General features: G+C 41.8%; 1 protein-coding gene across 2 annotated transcripts; it reads left to right on the plus strand.

Annotated features, from left to right (window-relative positions):
* Positions 1–4,172: 4,172 nt before the first annotated feature.
* WDR89 (WD repeat domain 89) lies at positions 4,173–20,742 on the plus strand. Of its 2 annotated transcripts, XM_088166325.1 has the most exons (3): positions 4,173–4,244; positions 5,898–6,142; positions 19,106–20,742. In XM_088166325.1, the coding sequence occupies exons 2-3, from the start codon at positions 6,020–6,022 to the stop codon at positions 20,303–20,305; spliced, it is 1,323 nt and encodes a 440-aa protein (XP_088022451.1). In that variant the 5' UTR covers positions 4,173–4,244; positions 5,898–6,019; the 3' UTR covers positions 20,306–20,742. The 2 variants fall into 2 exon arrangements, with proteins under 2 accessions (XP_088022451.1, XP_088022450.1); XM_088166324.1 differs by lacking the exon at positions 4,173–4,244 and having other exon boundaries at positions 5,253–6,142.
* Positions 20,743–21,404: the final 662 nt, after the last annotated feature.

A 21,404-nucleotide genomic window follows, 5' to 3' on the forward strand; every position in this document is an offset into this window, starting at 1 on the left:
GGACTGCAGTACATCAGCTGCAGATGCTGAAACTCTAAATTAAATAAAGCTTTTACTCAAATTGACACTTTCAGCTTTAAGAGTGAGAATATTTTCTCTGAGGTGATGTTTTTGGGACATAATGCTTTCTCTGATAATTTTTTAATAAGGTTTGAAAGTGTAAAAGTTGCTGGTCTCTTTAAGACAGTGGTAGAAGCACAGAGTCAACAGGTCTGGCATCCAGAGTGATTTCATAGCGATGGTAATTAGCACTGCACTGTGCTTGCCTTGCAGCAGCAGTTCAGTTTTATCCTGATGCACTGGCCATGTGTCAGTGCTGGTATTCTGTCTAGACTTCAGGCTGACTAACCTCACTAATGTATAGTTAAGAGAAAAATAACAAATGCTTCGGGTCAGGTTGGCTCTTTACACTTCATGGCCTGTTTGGGCACCTTTTTTAAACCTCTAGTTCCCGAGTTTTCTTTCTTGTCAATGCAAATAAATGACAATTTCAGAATTTTTATACAAGACACTTCAGTAGTTATGCAAGCACTGTGTTCTAGGATCAAGAATTCTGAACTAAGTGTCTGATGCAGTGGCCTAGTGCTGAATTTGGGCTTTTGGGGACCACTCCTGTGTAAGTGATCTCAGTGTCAGCTGTCTCTGTTAGGGTAAAGAGATCAGATGCTGAAGCAAAAATAAAGACGGTACCCTCCCAACACAAACCTGTACAGCCTGTGGACTATGACAATCTTCCTTCTCAAGAAATTGCCCCTCCCAAAGGCAGTAAGCAGCAGATCTGAGCTGCTTTATAATGCATGCCTTTTGCATTCAGGAATCTCACACGTGGGTGGCTTGACTGAGGTTCTTGGGAAAAGCCAGCAACGAGGGGAATGGCTCAAGCTTGGTTCCACTGTTTTGCCTCTGTACAAGCACAGAAAAACCTGAGGATGCATTAGGTGAACTGTGCACTTCAGGTGCCCTCTGCTACCCCTCAGCCGGAAGGAAGGCTCCTGCTTTAGTGCCCAGCTGGATCTTTCTGCTGCAGGGAGGAATCTGGAATTCTTGCCACTAACAAAATTGCCAATCAAAAAATCGAATTTCAATATGTATGCCCCTAGCAGGGCTGCTCAGGTAGTGAGGATGACCAGGAAAACAGAAATATGTGTCTGCAGTCTGTTTTCCTACCTGAATGTGCCTGGAACATCCACTCAGCCTCTGAAGGACAGTGACAGAAAACACCTGGGGAGGCAGAGGAGGAGCCCGCAGTGCAAGGCCCAGGTTTTTGCTTTCAACAGGATTCAATATAAAATCTTAACCTGGCACCCTGGGCAGGTAGAAGAAATTGTGAGCACTGTTACCAACAGCAGCGTTATTAAAATTAAAAATTGCTGTAGCAGAGATGAAAGACACAGCTCTGTTACTGCAGGATGAAGGAAGTTAGCTTGGGTTATGTGAAGTCAGGCACTGCTAGCTCTGAGCTGACCTCTAAAAATGGTGTCCTAACCCAACAACTTGACTTTGCAATCAAAACTTCTTTTTATTGTACTTGTAATTAGAGCATATAATTTAATCAGCCTTTGATTTTGATTTATTAAATGCTTATTCAGCACTAAGTGGCAATTAAGCATTGAAGTGCCTTCAGTAAATCCCAAAACTTGATTATCATCAGTCATAATAAATTTGCCTCACTTGTACATTTTGTCAAGTTCTGCAGATAGAACTGCCAAAAAATGCTGGAGGAAGGTTTGAGAGCTCCCTGCTCCCCCTTATCCCCGACAAACAGAGAACTGAAAAGTAAAACCAATGAGCTGTACCTTTTAAAGATTTTAAAAATAAACCCCTTTCTCCAGCAAACCACATTAACTTCTATTACTTCAGCTGCAGGAATCTGCTGATGGTGTTATGTTCATTGACCCCTGGTATGTAACACTTTGTCTCTATGCACATATTACAAATTACAAATCGTTATACTGAAAAAGTGGTAAAGGTAGCCAAACTACACTGCCACAAAAAATAACCTTGGCATTTTAGGTAGATGCAAACACACAGCAAGAAAATAAATTCTCATTCTAGACAATTTTCTGTTTGAGTTCTTGACCCTCTGGCCTAGAACACATGACACTGAAACTCAGATTTGTTTAGACTTCGTTTTTTTTTAAGGTGGGGATCTTAAAGACTTCTTTCTCAAAGTATCTTTTATGTCTCTAAAGTAACTGTCAAGAGTTACAAGTGATCTCTGGAGCATCTGCCCTGCAATTCCCGAGGTAAACTTCACAGCTGCATTTCTACCCGTGGTACACTGTGCCCCAGCAGCATTGGTGTGCTATCCAAAAAATGGTATTTTCTGTTAATTCATCTGCACTTGTCTGGGAGTATTGGTCACCAAATCCGTGGCTGTAAACCGTGGCATTCCCGTTGATCTTGCAGCTATTTCTACCACATAAACAATGAACAGAAGGTATTTGATGAATTTGTGGCAACTGCCCTGGGAAACTCAGATGAAAAACTACCAGCTGAAAATATTATTGTAATACTGACATTTGCAATACAGTCTTATAATGCATATTGTCTTCAGTGAAATCATCTGCCTCCTGTTTGGAAATCTTCAGAACTGATCTCACCAGTGTGAGCAGACTTTAGTTCTGGGTGACAGCTCTGGCAGGACGAGGCTTCACAATGAGGGAAAGGTATTTACTGTGAAAACATGAATGTGTAATTCTGGTCTTTGTGCTTTGATGTATTTAGATATTTTTCTATGTTCAGTGCACTGTAAAAATGTCAACCAAATAACTGTTAAGGAGCAAAAAATAAACAAAAAAGGGGCACTTTTTCATGGCAGTTGGGAGTTTGGTGAGCTGTGCATCTGTGACTCCTCAGGAGGACAAGTACCTGGTTCTAATAAACTACTCAAAATGTTGCAGTGATCACCAGAAAAGGGAAATCTCTGCTCACAGAAAGATAATTGCACTGGTAGAATATAAATACATGCATTATTTATGCACCTACCTAAGCAGAAATAGTAAAAATAACAGTTGTACTGGAGCATGTAGAATTAAAATTTTGCACATGGCTAGTGACAAACAAATGAAATTGTCAGCATTTTCAAGTCTCTTGACTGACTTTCTGCTTTAAGGTGACATAAAACTGAACTACAAGGTGTGTTTTTTATACTGCTCTCTGGTCATTGTCCGTGTAACTTGAACATGTCATTTGATTTAGCTAAAACTTTTTTTATCTTGCTAGAACAGTACATAGTCAGCTCAAATGCTTAGATTTCAATTTTAAAAAATGGAAATGCAAACTAAGCTAATGAAAATATTTCTGTGCTTAAAAAAAAGTCTTGAAATTATTTATTTGTCCATTCTATTGGTAATATTATTCACATCATTTATCAGAAAAGACCATATATGTGATTTTTATCTGCTATGAAAAGAAAGCTACAAATTATTTTCCTCAACTGAATAACATCCATCCAAGGTTATGGATTAATGCTACTTATCAGTGCTGGACAGTAAATTCAGAGTAGAACAAGGAATTTTGAGTTACAAAACTTCGGGCAGTATTAAATAAAACATTAAACGAAGGGAATGTTGGTTATGCCATCTTCTTTTTCATATGGATGTGTCAGCCTAGTAACTGGTAAATAAAAAAAGGAGAAAAATACTATTCGGAAGTTAACTTGGGAAGAAAAAAAAAGGGATCTGGGAAGATCTGACAGCAAGATTATTTCCTAGGGAATAATCCTCTGTGTTCCCGGGCTCTCCTGGAGGATGTATCTCCGTGTGCCAGCCCTGCCCAGCGCAGTGTGTACCCCGCAGCCCGGACACGCTCCCGTTTCCCTGTGCCCCGCTCCGGGTTCCCGTTCCCGGTTTCCGTTCCCCGTGCCCTGTTCCCGTTCCCGGTTCCCGTTCCCGGTTCCCGTTCCCCGTTCCCCGTTCCCCGTTCCCTCGGCGCCGTTCACGCCCCGGCCTCGACCCCGCGCCATGACCGAGCGCAGCCGCGCCCACGGGCCCGGGGCGGAGCTTCCCTGCGCCAGCCAATCACAGCGCGCCGACTGCCGGCGGGCCCCGCCCCTCCGCCATTGACCAATCCTCTTCCCGTGCGTCGCTTCCTTCCCCGCCTCCATGGCCGGAAGATGGCGGCCGCTGCAGCCAATGGGGAGGTGGGGGCGAGGCTGGCGGGGGCCGCGCGGGGCGCACGCGGCGGCGGCCGGGGCGGCTCTGAGGGAGCGGGAGCGGTGACACGGCCGGGATAAGGATCGGGTGAGGAACACCGGCAGGGAACGGGATAAGGATCCGGGTAAAGAACACCGGCAGGGAACGGGATAAGGATCCGGGTAAAGAACACCAGCAGGGAACAGGCTGTCCAGGGCAGTGATGAAATCACTGTTGCGGAAGTTTTCAAAATCCTGTGGATGTGGTGCTTAGGGACACGGTTTAGTGGTGGCCTTGGCAGTGCTGGGTTAATGTTTGGACTCGATCATAAATGTCTTTTTCAGCCTCAATGGTTCTGTGATTCAATAAAAGATATGTACTAGGGAGTCATGCTGGGAAGCACCAGCTGACCTCACCCACGTTTGGTGCAGATGGGAATCTTTATTAATAACAGTCTAAAACGACAAGAACAAAAAAAGCCCCACACCCAAACAAATCTGGAAGAGGTCAGAAGAAGAAATAAAAGTTGCGTTTTGGGGTTTTTTGTTTGGTAGTTTTACTCCCTTGGGGAAAAAAGGAAAATAAACTTTTCTATGGCTTTGAATAAAAAAGTAGTTACAGAAACTACTGCCAAAGCTGTGATATGCATATCCTTAAATTATATTTTATTTACTCATCAGATATCTCAAAGTATGCTGCGTTGCAGAATTAACTTTTCCTACAAGGTTCATGGAGTGGTATTGTCGATTCTCTGTGATGTTGCTGGCTCGTATTGGTTACAATCCTATAATTCTAAATTAACTTTTCCTAGACACATGCTACGTATTTCAAAGACTTCAGAAACACAAGCTCTTTTCTTAGTATGCTGATTTTTAGGTCTGTAAAAACTTTGTTCTCAGAACTAAGTCACGTTAATGCCTTCTATTTCCTAATATTTTCAGTGTGTTTCTTGTTTGAGAGAATAATCAGATTTAGTGAAGTGTGTGTGCAGAGCAGCTCCTTGAAGATAATTGTCCCTGTCAGCAGAGTAACTGAACAGGTTTGTGCTCATGTGAATCCCATGGTTTCTGGGGGCTAATTTTACATGTTTAAAGTTTGCATTTTGGTTTCTGTTTATTTAGAGTTAGAGACTGGTGTAGCTGCTTGTGTTTTCCTCCAGATATCTTTTTATGGGGTCAGGGAACAGCCTTGTAGGGAAAGGTGGGCCCGGAATTCCTGGGCAGCTTCTGCAGATGTGACCTGGGGCCTGCCTGTTTCTTCTGCAGACCTTCTGGAAATAAATATATTAATTTTTTTCCACGAGAGTTCTTATGTGCATGGGATGATTGATGATGTTCAGGTAGCTTTTAAAATGTTTTTTGAAAAAGAGCATAGAATGGTTTGGGTTGAAAGGGACCTTAAAATCTCATTCCAACCCCCAGCCATGGGCAGGGGCACCTTCTACCAGGCCTTGAACATTCCCAGGGATGGAGCAGCCACAGCTTCTCTGAACAAGCTGTGCCAGGGCCTCACCACCCTCACAGCAAAGAATTCCTTGCTGCCCTCTGTCAGTTTGCATCCACTTTCCCTTGTCCTGTCACTCCAGGCTCCGGTAAATAGTCTCTCTCCATCTTTCTTGCAGGCTCCCTTCAGGAACTGGAAGCTGTAATTGTGTCACCTCAAAGCCTTCTCTTTTCCAGGCTGAACAATCTCAATTCTCTCAACCTCTCAAGATGATTTTTTAAAAATGTGTTTTTTTCTTTCACTGCATCATTTTTGCAGGGCAGCCCTGGGGTCTGGTCTGTACCTGGCTGCGTGGGTGGTCTCCTGAGAGACCAGATGGTTGTTACCTGCTGGCAGCATTTTCCAGCTTTGTTGTGCTTTTTACTGGAAGTATACAAATCATGGTACTTCCAGGCTTTTCTGGGGAAAAAAAAAAAGAAAAATGGGCAAACCAGAAGGAAATCAGCACTACCATGCTGCTCAGATGTGTTGATACCAAGCTGCCTCTGCAGACAGTTTATTTGGTGAGTGAAAAGATGGTTTTTATGGGGCTCAGCTTTTTCTGCGTGAGGACAAGCCCATTAGTGGCTTTCACACCAGACATTAAAAAGAAGTGTTGAGAATTGTGAATCAGGGACTTGGCAAGGTTTTGGAGTGTGCTTTTGCACTTGAGAGCAGTTCAGGTGCAAGATGGGCAATGGAGGAGAAAGGCAGAAAACGAGCATATTGCCCAGTCCCATGTGGGGCTAGGAAATTCAACCTGAAACACACCTTTGCCCTCCTCAGGGACCTCCAGCCTGACCCATCACCCACTCCTCCCTTAGATCTTCCCCTTCTCATGTCCCTACAACTGTCCCCTTTCCTTTAATAGAGGAGTTAAACACAAAAGAGTTACATAAATTCTTGCATGTGCATTTTCCTCTCTTATTTCCTCCTGCATTTAATTTGGGATTGGTGAGTTAAATATATGTGGAGGTAACTTCTGCACATGACTGAGACAGTGCTTTTTTAGCTTCTTCAGTGAATGGAAGGTGGAGGTATTGGGAAATGGGATAGAGATGGGTGCTTTGGTAAATAAAGCTTTAGACTGGGAGTGAAGGATGTCTGATACCAAAATATTGCCTTGGTTGAATTGTTTCTGCAATGTATTTTTTGCCTTAGTTGATACTTCGATGCAAGTTTTAAGAAAATATTTCAGTGAGAACAAAGCAGGAAGTAGGAGTGGGAAAGAAGAAGCTAAGCCAGTGTACAGGACTGTAAAAATCCCACTCAAATTGCAGCACAAACACTGGGTAATTCCATGAGGCTGTTCTGAAGGTCACAGCAGAGAATGTGTTTTCTGTCCTGTTTCTAGGTCTTACAGGATGAGTCTTTGCAACTGTCAAAGTAATTTAGAAGTATTGGCAGGAAGCAAATATTTGCAGCTGTCCATTTTAACAAATATTATATTATAATATATATTACTATGCTATATTATGCTCTTAAACTCTTCAATCTGATACATTTTGATTCTGTCTATGTCAGGTATTAAAGTCCAGAAGGACTATTACATTATCCAATCTGATCTTCTTTGGAACATAAACCATCTATATTGTTGTTTATACCTTTAGAGACTTGACATTAATTTATCACCCCTTTTTCACATTAATCTGAAAGCACTTCTTCCAGATTGTTAATATTATCAAGGTTTTGTATTATTTTTTATTGCACTGTTTGTATTGCTGAAAATGTTTTGAGGTGACCTTAATGTTTACTTTGAGACTAAATTTGCAGCAGATAGAGGAATGCAAGTATTTCAAAACTTATTAGTTCCTATTGTTTTCCTTTTTGAGGTTTGTTTTATATAAAAATGCACTGTGGCCTTGAAAGGACACTTGCTATTTTTTTTTTAATTCTGTAGTTTTCCAGATAAATGAAAACCTAATAAAAAAATCAAAATAAATGAAATGTGTTCCTTTGTTTGATATGGCAGCTGACTCTTACCTGTGAAATGTGGGTGCATTAAAACAAACTCTCCTGGTTCTTACGCTGACTTAAAATAAATTATGCAAATCCAAAATTAAAATTATTGTTTTGCTGTATTGTTTATAACCTTTCTTGCAATCGCTTTTTCTTCAGCAGAAACTTAATTATTTTTGTATTTTTAACTGTTTAACAACTTTTCACTTGCACCTCTCTCTGCATCTCACTGTAACTACTGAGATCTTTTTTCTCCTGCCTGTTCTTTCAAGGCAGAGCCAATCTTAACAATAAGATACAAAAGTGCTGTGCAATTGGTGAGCAGTTAAATTGGTGAAAAGACAGCCCAGCATTTAAATAAAATTGGCAAACTGGAGTTGTATGCTGGCAGTATCTGGAATAGGAAGCTTCAGATATTGTTCACTTTTCAATAATTTGAGGCTCTTTTCATAATAATAATAATAATTTGTGTATCTTTGTTGCTATGGGAATGAGTGGGAGAGCTGGAATTAAGTGTTATTACACCTTTGTGCAATCAGAAGGGACAAGCAGCTGTGAAAGAAAAATTTATTGTTTAGAAACATCCAGCTCTTAATAGCAATTCTAACTTACTTGAGATTTTATGCAATTTATGAAGGAGCTTTTTGAGGTAAGAGGATTTTATTTTAGTTTATTCAATATCTGTCAGGATATCTAAGGAAATACATGACTCAGTTTTGAAAGAGAGAAAAAGATTTAAAGAGAAGTTAATTCTAGTGGTTTAATGTCTTGGGCAACTATTACCTTGCATGTGCATTGAACACTCCTGCTTTAGGAATGTTTGTGGGAGATAGATATGAGTGTAAGAGGCTGAGAGAGGAAGGGTTTTGTAGTTGTTAGGTTTGGTTTGTTCATCCCTCTTCCCTAGGAAATTTGAATGATGGGTGTTTCTGGACTCAGCACTTGCTGAGGATGCTAAAAGAGCAAATACAAATGCACACAAGTTGGTCATTCCCTGTGTGTTTATGTGTGCCTTGCATGGACATATGAGCTGCATCTCGCGTTATTATTAAGTCTGAATGATCAGACTCTGTGGATTAAAGTCACCAAATGAGACTTTAATAAAGAACGTGTCTATTTTTAACCTCTGCTGGTTCAGAAAGAAAAGTTGTGGTGTAGTTGAATTTGGTTGGGATTTATTTTTATCCCTTTTTCTTGATAGGCAGTTCTAAGCGCAGGCTGTGATTTTTGATTAACGGTCTGATTTGAGGAACGGGGGCTTTTAAAAGGAAGAAGAAAACATTAATTAACTCTCGGGTTAATTATTATTGGGTCGGGTAAATCGCGACGCCCTCTCTGAGCTGCTCTGGGTTGGTCACTGGCGACACCCAGTGGCCGAGAGTGGAATGACAGCCCCTGGCCGCCTGAGTCCCAAACTTGGGCTTTTCCCCCAAAAATCCTTTATTAGACGTGGCTTTGTGGAGGGGCACGCTCGACTCCTCAGGCTGCTGTCCCGACAGTTCCAAGAGCATGGAGAGGAGACCACCTTAAGCTGAAAGCTGCGTGCTCTCTGTGCACATACATGTCCTCTTACTAAGGTCTTAATGCTGCTTTTGAAAATACGGGCTGAGCTAATGTTGTGTCTTGCTCTTGTCTGTCTGGCAGCATGGTATCTTCCAGAAAGGAATCATGAGCCAGCTTATCTCAGAGTTGCTGTTTCTCGGTCTGCCTTCCTATTTGGGTTCTTTGCTGTGCAAGGACAGTGGTGGGTGCCAGGCTGGCGGGGTTATAAAAGCAGATAAAGACAGTTAAAGTTTTTACCCCCGCTGTTACAACTGGGAAGTATTTTGTAAGATAAACTTTATGATTTCTGCTTCATATTTTATTTGTGGTCAGTTTATACTCTTAAACTCTTGTGCCAGTATTGTTGTTGGGTAGCTCCCCTCCCACCCCAGCATTTATTCCTTTGATGTATTTGTAGATAGTGATCATATCCCTGCTCAGTCTCTGTCTTTGCCAAGCTACACAAGGCAAAACATCCAGCTACTTCTTGTGAAATAAACAGTTCATTACCTGCATCATCTAACCCTTCCTTCTCTGCACTTGATAATGGCTTAGTTATCAAGACATTTGTCCCAGCAAAGGGCTCAGCTGGGAGCCTGCTGTGACCCTGTGAAATATGAGTTTACTTAAGCATTGAGAACAAACATAGCTTGAGAGCAGGGTTATTAAAATGCAAAACACTCTTGACTTTGCTTTTTATCCCTGTCTTATTTTGGGGCAACAGGCTGCTGAAGTGTTGGAAAGGTGTTTGTGGGTCTCAGAAACGTAAGTTCCCCACCTAGGTCCTCGGGGTTTGTGGATCCTAACAAGAACATGGAGTTCTGTTTTTGCCAGCAGGAATTGTCTGTGTTGCTGCACACAGCAGATCTCTTGATCAGAATGGCTGGAGTATCAATACCTGCACACTTTTTCCTTTGTCCTTCCCTTTCATGATTTTATTTTCTTGTGACTGAGTCCTAAATCATTTAAAGAGTGAAAAAACGGTTGAATGTGAAGTTCGAGTGGAGTATGGAAAATCACTGGGCATTTGAGTGTCATGAAAAGTAAAAGCTGATTTTTTTAAAAAAATCTTTTATGGCATTGGTGAAGCTGCTGCCAAAGTTCCATGTATGGTTGAAGAGTAAGCACTGTCTAAAGGCTCCTGAAAACAAAGAGCTGAACGGGGTGCCTTGCATGGGTTCAACGTCCACATCCTTGATGCCTTAGCATCTTTTATGGAGACTCAAAAGTAAATTCTCCTGATCAGGATAAAGGCAACATAGCTTTGAGACACTTTATTTCAGCTTTTCCATCCTCCTGTTGTCACTTAGATGACATATTTTCCTTTTGTCTGCTACAGAGCATTGAAAATTGAGGTTAGGGCATGATAAAGATTCAGCAGAGCTTCCAGCTGTCAGACTGTGCACAAAGAGCATGTTTTGGAAACTGATAGTCTGTGAACTGTCACGGGCACACAGGGATCTCAACTTTCTCTTGTTGCTTTGAAACTGGAGAGAGTCTGACAATTTACCTTGACGTGGGGATGTTCTGGAGTAGCTAAATATATTAAAAAAAAAAAGGATATTGTGGGATTCTGACTGGCGGAGACACCTTAGTGATCTGCAAATTCTGGGGAAGCAGATGAGGAAAATGAGAAGTTGTTTTCCCTGCTTGGGATTGGCAGATGTTTGTGCCTGTGCAATGCATCTGGAACTGCAGAGAATTGCTTGGGCAGTGATGTTAGAGCAGGGCTAAGAATTACCAACCACACAAATGTTGTTTATCTGGTATTCCCCTACATCTGCACATGCAGGGAATTATCTTCTTACCTGTTCACCAGCAACTGATTTATGCTTGGGTTGTTAAGAAAAGAGTCTTGAAAACATAATAGTTTTGTGTTTTGAAAAATGAGCTCTGATAATGAAGTGTACTTAAGGTAAATTACTGTTGTGAAAGAATTTCTGAAATATTCCAGTAAATAAAACATCGACTTTCTATCATTGTAGGTATTTTGGCACCAGTATGTGGTAATATAAGCTCTTTTTCCAATTACAGCAAAGTTTCTTTATATATTTTTATTATAGTTGCTGCTAAATTCAGGCTGAAATTTCCCAAGCTTCCTGTGGTATAGAAATAAATTCTTTGGAAGAATTTCAGAAAATTTTATTAATCTTTGGGAAGACTTATTACTTATTTCCAGGTTTCTTCTATATGAGGATGCTGGTAGTAAGTGGCAGTGTCTAAATGGAAGGAAATAAATGACGTTGTTTCAGAGTCACTAAATTATTCATGCAGCTGTGTAAGTAATTTTTTCCTTTCACCTTTCTCTGTAGGGTGGATCATTGGTGTTGCCTGTTCATGTGGTGTTTTGTTCAGTGTAAAATGGCCCTGAAAATCGTTGCTCTTGGAGTCCGTCCTCGTAATCCCAAACTTGAAAGGGCATCAGAGCGCATTCTGATTGTGGAATTTGCAGGTGGACCACGGTGTCACAGTGACTTTTGCATTGTATCTTGCAGTGTAGACATTCAGAACAAAGCTTTTTGTGTGAAAGTGTGCTGCTGACTGTACTTAATGTATGTGTGCACAAGGATTGTGAGTTGGGCAAATACTGTCCTCGTTTCACTGACTGGGGAAGTGAGGAGTGAATGTTGGCTCTTCCTGGGAATTGCTCAGCAAGCTGTTCTGCCACAGTCAGGACTGGGAAGTGTTAGTAGGCCAGGCTCTTGTTCAAATCCACTTAGATAAATACTTTATTTCTGTCTTATTTGAGATGACCATGTCAGTGCCTAGCTCTGGTGCCAAGTCAGACAGCAAAGCTGTTGGACTCTTCACAAAAGAGAATGCTGTTAGTGAGCATGAACCTCCTCTGAGCTGCTCGTGGCTGCTGTGTGGAAACGTGAATGGATCAAAACTTAATGGTACATGCAGGTGACCATTGTACCCTCGGTGTTTGATTTCCAGCAGCTGTTGGCTGTCTGTTATTTGAGAGGCTGATCAGTTCTGTATCTTCTTTCCTATGTTTGTGGTTACAAGAAGTCATCTCGGTATGATGCGCTCGCTGGGAGGTGCTCACAGGAGAAAGGAAATGACTTTTCTGTGGTGGCTGTGGTCTGATGAGATAAGCACAAGTGCAGGAGGCTGAGACTTGGATTCTCTTCAAGGTTTGCAGCAGACTGGCAGGATAGCTGTGGTTCCATTACAGGCAACAGGCACGAGCCTCATGTTTGACCCCCATGCTCAGTGCAAGAGCCAGGGCTCAGCACTAGGACAGTTTTCCTGTTCTCTAGAATCCACCTGAGGATGCAGCGTTTATTGTTCACCCGTTCAGAGGCTTCTGAGAGTGCAATTTAGGCATAGATGAGCTTTCAGGGTGTTCTTAAATACAGTGTCCTTTGCCAGAAAAAAAGAAGAAGAAAACATAATATAATAATAATTTAGAATAGAAATAGTCCAATTGCAGTTTTTCTTTTTTACTCTTTGCCTGGGACTCCTTTCAGACCTGCCTTTATAAAATAGGATTGCTTCTGCCAGCTTGATCTGAGAATAGCCACGAGAGTAAAATAGAGCATCTCTTATCCTCTTATTACTTCTTTATTGGATGACCACCTCACCCACACCTGGATGCAGTCACATTCTCTACCTGTTGAGGTCACTACAAGGAAAGCTCTTCCTCACAGGGGAGTTCTTGGTTGGGTCCAGCTGCTCATGGCAGAGTGGGATTTTGGGGACAGCTTCCTTTGTGGCTCCTCTGTTAGTAGGTCTGTGTCACCAGCATGGAATTGGATGAAAAGAGAAGATTGAAAAAGGGATATTCTCAAACGTGTTTGAATTGTTATTTTACACAGTTCCTTAGAACATTTAGAAACTATGTTTCCCATGTTTATGTCAGGGTTTTCTAAATTGTTCTAGAGAAGGTAGGTTAGCAATCTGAGCATCATGTTTTAATCAATTTGCCTTAATTTTGAAGCCAAAATTTGTAAATAGGCATTTTTAAAGTTTTGTATAGTGCTTTCTAGCTTATTTGAGGTTTTTAATTGTACACTGGATTATTCTACACTTTTTCAATTGGTCATCTGATCTTTAGCAGCTCTTTACCATTTCTTTGGTTCATGAATTTCTGTCAATAGGCTTTCAGTTACTTAAGTTTGAATGTTAATTCATTGCACTTTGGACCTGAAGGCATGCCTAAATGTTCTAGATCACTAGATCACTCTAGATCTCTACCATATTTTCCAGTGTTGGATGCAAAATCAGGATAGGTCTGTCTACTCCAAGTGCAGAATCTTACACCCAAAAAAACAACCTGAAAGTTTTCTTTTGATGAAAATAGTCACTATGGTTTTTGTGATCTATGCATTTAAAGCTATGCTTGATCCAATTCAGAAGTTGATTTTGCATTCTCTCCCCATGGATAACCAGTATAATATTCAAAGAGGTTTTGTTTCCATATTGATGTGAAGACTTGCTTAAGCCCCCTCAAAATGAGTTCAGAACAGCTGTAGTTTCCATTTAATTTTTTTTTTTTAAATTATTGAACCCCAAAGCACTGAGCACCCGGGCCTTTTTCCCTTTATTCTCTCCTATCTCTGACTCTCATTTTTTCCCTCCAACCAATAATGTTTAAGACCATTTCCTTGGTTCTCTCTCCCACCTACAGCTCTTCTCTCCATTGCTAAACAGGATTGTACCCCAAAGCTCAGTCCTGGTGTGAGGGCAGGAATTGATTTCATAAAAGGCAAGGAGCTTGGTAGACCTAATTTTTTTATTTTCCCATAGACTTTGTGTTTTTATCTTTCTCCTCCTTTCTATTCTACTGATACAATTTTCTTTGTACTGCAAATGAGAAATTACATGGAGCTTCCTTCTGACTGTGCCTTACATTTGGAAGCGAGATGTAGCTGATTGGAGAGGATGAAATAATTCTCCTGGCAGTTACATCTTGTCTCTGCATTTTAGTGTAGCCTCTCGTGCGTTTTATTCCCCTCCTGCCTGATGACTAAATGCTCTTTGCCTTCAGCAGGCTTTGTGGGAATGCTGGAAAACCCCCTTCTCCCTCTGCTTGGGTGAGATGACAAACCCAGCTAAGGGAGAGTGTGTGCTGGAGAAACTGTGCATTCCTGAGGATTGTTTTGTGCTTCTTCTCTGTGCTCAGATAATTTGCTGGTCCATTGTCTGCTGGAGAGAGGTGCCAGTGAGGAGAGGTCTCTGCAGGCTGCTGCTTTGGAGAAATGCAGCACTGCTGTGTTCTCCCTGCACTGGAGAAATGCAGCACTGCTGTGTTCTCCCTGCACTGGAGAAATGCAGCACTGCTGTGTTCTCCTGCACTGGGGCAGTGCAGCACTGCTGTGTTCTCCCTGCCTTGGCAGCTCTGCTCCCAAATGCAAACCACATGTCCTGTGCATGCAGGAGCTGCTTCCCGCTGCCCAGAGCTCCCGGTTTGTTCTCAGCTTGCTCTGGAACTTCTAATACTTGTGAAAATAAAGGGAGGGTCTGTTTGTATTGTTTATAGTGGGAAAGAACAGTGCAAGATTTCATCTGCTGCTGTTCAGATCTCTTGCTATTTTTGGTATTTGACCTCTGCAGAGAAGACTGCCAGAACTACAGGTCTTTTAAATTTTTTTTACATGTTTCTACCCTCCTACTCATACGTTACTCTTACATTAGTGATTAAACCTTTGAGAATGTGCCATTTTTCCACATTTTCTCCCGTATTTTTTAAAGGAAAATTTGTATTTCTAGGTATTTTTGAGCTAACATTCCCTTTTGGAAAGAAGAACTATGCAACTTGGCAGCATCTTCTGTACACCACTCAAAGGGAAAGGGAAATAACTTATGATTTGCTGGTTTATCTTTTGAAAAAAGTTCTGGATTGAAGAGGACTGATGAGTCTGTTGGCTTGAACTGAAGCTGTAACGTTTAGAATACTGCACAAACAGCACAGCAGAATTGCTGGGACAATGTTAAGTGTTTAGTTTGTGCAGATAGGTACTCGCTTTTCATTTCTCCACCATTGGAAAGGGCGGCCTTCAGCACAACTGTTGGCTTCTAGTCTTGCTGTGTGGTTGTTTCCACACTCCACTAGTGAAAAACACACAGCAAAGGCATCTGAAAATCCTGTCCTGCCTCTTTGGCATCACTTCCACTTCATGCCTTCTATTCTAAACATCGAGTTTATTTCTTTTATGAAGGAGCCCTGTAGGATGCCCTTGGAGGTCAGAATATTTGAGGCTATTTCAGAGAACAGTATTTTTTCTGAGTTCCAAAGATGTGAGTTTTGAGTATCCTTCCAGAAGTTTATTGTGTCTGGTAGTTGTGGTATCCAGGAGATGTGCAGGGGTTGCATGTAACTGTGTACTTAAATTCATAGAACAGATCACCCAAGTGTAGTTCCAGAAGTCTAGATATAATAACATAGAAATTTCAGGTTTAATTTATAAAAGGTGGCTTTTCCTGGCTCGGGGGGTGCAGGTGTGGGCACAGCACAAAGATTCAGCTGTTCCACATAAGGAATGTGATCCCTAAGGATGAGATTGCACCTCTGTTTCAAGCACAAGGGACTGGCCAGAGGCAGCACCTCCAGCCAGGTACTGGTGTGTCATCCCCATGGTGGTGCTTTCCTGGCAGCTTGACATCACCTGGATTTTGTCAGTGTTGAGACTGTAGATCCAGACCATGGGTGACTTTGCTGGAGAAAGTAAAAAACCTGAATTTAATGAACTACCTCACATTCTGAGCAGAGGAGGAACCATGGGGAAAGAAGAGCTTTTGGCCACTGTCCTCTGTGATTTTTTCTGAGATTGGAGCAGTCCAAGAGGAAGCTGTTGGTACAACTCTGTGTCAGAGAGTTTGTCATACAAACCTGAGCAGTTCTCCTCTCTCATCATCACAACTGGCTGTTGTGCTATGTCCAAAATGTTTCAAAGACTGATTTTGCCAAAGGATTCTTTGGAAAACAGATTCCTCTGTTGTTGAACTTGAGGAACTAGAAGTGCCTCAGTGCAGAGGACCGTGTGCTTTGTCGGTGGCTGCAGTCCAGTGCTTAGTTATCTCCTATTGTGTTTGGAAGACCATTGTTTCCTATTTGTCTCATAAATTTAACACAGATCCTATTCCTGCCATTTAAACTTTCCCATCAAAATACAACAGTGACTTCCCCTTCTGAAAAGGAAGGGCTGGCAGCTACACCCTGAAGTTTGAGCATGAATTGTTTATATAACCTTCAATCACGATTTCATAATAGTATGAAGACTTTCTGACTGAGGCAGACATTTTACTGAGTTTTTAGCAAAAACCTAGCTGCCATTGAACACAATTTTAAGACTTCTTAGTTGTTGCAGTGGAAATAGAATTGAAAACTGAACCCTTCAGCTTCCTGATGGTAGAAATTGCACTTCTGTCTGAAAACATGAACAGCATTTTCTGGTTTTTCAGAATAGCTGTACTGAAGTCATTCTGGGCAAAAGCTTAAAAGTTGTGTTGAGCTAATTTTATTTCCCAGAAAATATTATTAAACCTGAATGAACCTCCTTTTGCAGACTCTGGCTTTTTACAACTTCTGGGTATTTGTAGAGTTCCCTCGCCTTCCCCAGCAGTAAAAGCTCTGACATGAGTGTTATAGAAACTGCTTATTGAAAGATACTCTCTATCACAGTCAGTAATATTTAGATAACTGTATCTTGCCTTCCAAATGGATGACATTTGTCAGGAACATGTCTGTTTGAGTTTACTTGGCCTTTTGAGTAGACAAAGTCTGAATATTTAGAGCTTAAAATTCAGGTCAGCTTGGAAAACTACATTTTTCTTACAAGAAATTTACAGAGATAACCTGATTTTTTTAGTAACCATAGCACTGCAGGAGAATGAAATGCAATGGTTTACAAAAACTCCTTTTTCCACCCTCAAGCATGTGTGTTTGAAACTCTATTTAAATAGAAGCTTCCATTGTAATTCTTCAGTAAATTGAATTAAGCAGTTTTCCTAATTAATAATGTTGAAAATATTTTATTTCTTCAGTTTATATTATTAATTTGCATGGATGTTTAACAGTTTTGTGTTTAAGCAGCGTAGCAAACAGCGTTTGAGAACAGTTGGCTTTATGTAATAGTTCTAGTAAAAGCTTGTTTCATTTGAGGACATACCCAGAAAAGTAAGTAAGGAACAAGTTCTGTGGGTAGGTTGTACACAGGGTAATGCCAGAAAACACGTTGAACGTCTTTGCTTTAGAAGGGAAAGGAGTTTCCACAGGATGTCTGCATTTTATGGCAAAAATGCCTGGTGGATGTGCTCTGAAAGGTTGCTTTGATGTAGAAGATTAACCTGGGGACCTCATTGTCAGGATATTACTGAGGCAAATCGCTTAGTGAGATTATTTGTGACTTGGGAATTAAGTTTTTATATGTGCCTGCTTAAGTTGTTTTTTAAGAATTTGCTAGTTTGTCACATGGTGTCGTGAATATTTGTGTGTACCAAACCAGAGGAGGGAAAGCAAACCCCTGAAACCACAAACAACTCCAAGAAGGGAAAAAAAAGGCAGAATGCAGTTTGTCATAGCAACTTTTCCTTTGTTTTTGGTCTCTCATGGACAATTAAAATAATTACAACTAAAGCAAGTAATGCAGGGAGACATGTAATTCCACCACTTAAAATCCAGCCTGGAGAATTTGCAGAAAAATTGATGATAGAACAGCTGGGAAGGCATGAGAATATTTTCTTGTGTTCTGTGTCTGCCTGATTTTTATTCCATTCCTCTTTGGATTTTTTTTTAAAGGATCATTTCATGCATGTGATATCTGGGATTGGCTGCTGGTCCAGACCTTAAGGAAATATCAGTACCAGTGAGAAATCACTGGAGTGTTGACCCCTTAAAGACTGCTGTGATTCCCTCAATGTTTGGGTTTTGATTCTTTTTAAACACAGATTAATGGTCTAATTGAACCTGTGTTTTTGACAGAACTGGATGACTGCAATGACATACCTACATCTTCCTTTAAAAAAATGGTTGTAGTTCGTGAGCCACTAAAACCATTGCAAATATCTCTTTAAAATGTAAATGCTGCTGAGCTTTTCCTGACTCTGAATTGATGGAGTCTTTACTGCAATTACAGAATAGAATTTTCTGTTGTGTTATAGAAAGGAAAACTATGTTTTTCGTTTTATTTAGGGCATGTTTTAGAAGTGAATCTGTGAGAGGATCCAAGAGAATTTTGTTTAATTTTGGTTTTGCTGGGTAAAGTTTGCATTTGTGTGCATTGCTGAAATAGTTTGGGTTTCTAGGAGGGCTCAGTAGTGGCAGAGAGGAATTGCCTCTGAAGGGAAGATTTTTATCAGCTGCACTAAAAGCCAGTGTTCTGTGGTTTTACAGGAGGCTCAGAAAACGTTGAGGTGCTTAATTGCAGTGAATTCCACAGGTCACGTAGCCTGTTTAGGTGGTCCCTGATATGCTGGCAGGTGTTTCTGTGCGTCATTGGGCACCTAAATACTCGTAAAATTACCTCACCAGGCCATTTCAGGCTGTGTAGTTTTGGTCTTGTTCTCTGCCTCCCCTGTGCACGTCCCTCAGCACAGAAGTTCCCTTTAGAAGTCTCCTGTTGTACTGGTGCAGCTGTTTGTGGGCTGTGCTTCCTAGAACGAAACTTACTTCTCCTCAGGTAGAGGGGCTGGCTGCATTTTGTTTGCATTTGTGGAGAACATCATGTTACTTTATAAAAATAATAAAGCAAATTTAGCTAAGTGACTTTCCTGTGATTCCCAGATAGACTGTTTAATCTGTTAAGGGGATTATGTGGTGTAGTGCTTACAGACACGAGGGACTGAACTCCTTGAATCAGGGAACCCTTTCCTGCTCTGTGTTCCTGTGAATGAAGTTGTGCTGGGGAGGACATTGAGGTAATTTAATTTTAGCTCTGTGCATCACTTCTGCACAAGATACTTCCTCGTACGTGTTCTTAAAGCTAACACTGTTGAAGAATGCTGTAATTAAAACTCTGCTTGGCTTTTATTTATTGCAGATTTCTGGCCAGGCTGGGGAGATGACAGCAGTGGAGAAGGTGGAGGAGCAGCTGGCGGCTCTGTGCATAGCCAGGCGCTGTGTGCCCAGCGAGGAGCCCTCCTACCTGCTGGACATCGACACCTCCACCGCTGCCCAGCCCGGCAGCAGCCGCCTCGTGGCCGTGTCGTGTTCCAGCCAATCCCTCAGGCTGTACGACAGGGAATCACTGCGCTTCCTGCGGGAGTACCGCGCCCACCCCGGCTCCCTCAGCGGGGTCAGGTTTGCCCACACGTGTGACAGCCTGGTGTTCTCAGCCTGCAGCCAGGGCACGGTGCAGTGCTGGGACGCTCGCTCAGCCACGCAGAAGCCTGTGCAGGTGTTCACTGGATATCCTTCCAACGTCTTCATCAGCTTCGATGTCAGCTGCAATGACCTCATCGTCTGTGCTGGAACGGAAAAAGTCGAAAAGGACACGTTTCTGGTATTTTGGGATGCAAGAGGCGTTACAGACTGTGCCAGTGCCACTAAAGAACCCTTGGGAGTCTACTCTGAAAGTCACAATGATGACATCACCAAAATCTGTTTTCATCCTGTGGAACCCAATTTGGTAGTGTCTGGGTCAACCGATGGCTTGGTGAATGTGTTTGACATCAACAAGGATAACGAAGATGATGCTTTGATATCGACCTGCAATTCGGATTCCTCGGTGAGTTCTCTTGGCTGGTCTGGGGAAGATTACAAACAGGTCTATTGCATGACACACGATGAGGGGTTCTGCTGGTGGGACATGGCTCAGCTGGACACCGAAGAACCAATAACCCTGCTGCACGTTCTGGATGTCAGAGAGTCAGTCTGCACTGAAAACCACGGCCTGCATTACCTGGTGGGTGGCTTGTACCACGAGAAGGCAAAGAAACTCTTCCTGATTGGGGGAACCTCCACAGGGAACATCCACCTGATGAGCTGTGGCACCGATGGCCTGGGCCTGGTGGGGACCCTGAGTGGGGGACACTCGGCCACCGTGCGCTCCTTCTGCTGGAGCCCCACGGATGAGTCTCTGCTGACGGGTGGAGAGGATGCTCAGCTGTTGCTATGGAAACCCGGGGCTGTGGAAAGGTCCCTCACAAAGAAAGCGTCTCTGAAGATCTCTTCTTCCCTGCAGAAGAGAGTGAGAGTTCACAACACCTCCCTCAAAAGCAGGAAAAAGTGCAGTGCCTAAAGTGGGAATCTCTGCTGTGTAGAGCTTTTCCTGGTGTTTAATCTCCCTAGGCAATACTTGCCCGTGTTTTATTTGGAGGTTTTCTGTGGAACGAACTGTGATGCTTGAATTCCCCCTGGGAATGTATTTCAGTCATCAGAAGAATGCCTTTTATTTTTTTTTAAGTTGCTAATATTAATCAGGAAAGAGTAAATGCTTGCTCCTGAACAACAGATGTTAAATCATATTATATAAAACTGTTCCTGTGGTTATTTAATGTCTCAGACAATGTTTTAAATGTGTAATACAGGCATGTGGCTTGCATAGTTTGTTACCTTCCCAATTATATTCCCTGGCGCATTTTAAAAGCTTTTGTATGCCATGCTGTATTTTGCTTTCTTCACAGAAAACTTAATGAAATTGCTCAATTTAGTAAAAGATTTTATGTCACATCCTAATGCCTGAAGGAATTACTTCTTGATGAAATAGAAAATAAATAGTTTTGCACTATCACATCACTGGTTTAGAACAAGCTCATAAAGAAGCAGCTGATAGAGCCATCTTTTTCATAGCAGATATGAATGTATTCAACCAAACAGCAGCTAATTTGTATGAGTATGAGAACTGTTAAACTGGCATTATTTCCTGCATGAAAATACCCAAGAATTTTGCAAGCAGCTTCATTCTCTTCTACTAAGTGCACCTGGAAGACTGGGAAGATCTTTGGTGGGTTGGAGAAATTGATGGGTATAATTATACCAGTGGTGCTTAAAATCCTAAACCCTGACTTGAAAGAAACTGGTATCACATGCCAAGTGGAGATGCTGAAACCCAAAAATGAATACTTCCTTCAGAGACTGTAGTTATGGAGGAACAGACTGATATGAGGAGATTTTAACAAAACCTTTTAGAGGTTGACCTGGGTCCTTTAAGAAATATTTCTCTCTGTAGAGGGGTTTATGCTTGGACATCTCCCCAGGAGAGCTTTGTTTTATTTTTTCACCAAATACCTTTGAGTGGTGCAAAACCAGCAAAATGAATGAGACTTCATGCTTATTCTGCTTTGCTGGCAGAAACCAACCTATGCTCCTGGCTGAGCACACACACTCACCTCCAGCCT

The sequence above is a fragment of the Sturnus vulgaris genome, chromosome 6, assembly GCF_052056855.1.
Source record: "Sturnus vulgaris isolate bStuVul1 chromosome 6, bStuVul1.hap1, whole genome shotgun sequence".
In the NCBI taxonomy this organism is placed as follows: Eukaryota; Metazoa; Chordata; class Aves; order Passeriformes; family Sturnidae; genus Sturnus; species Sturnus vulgaris.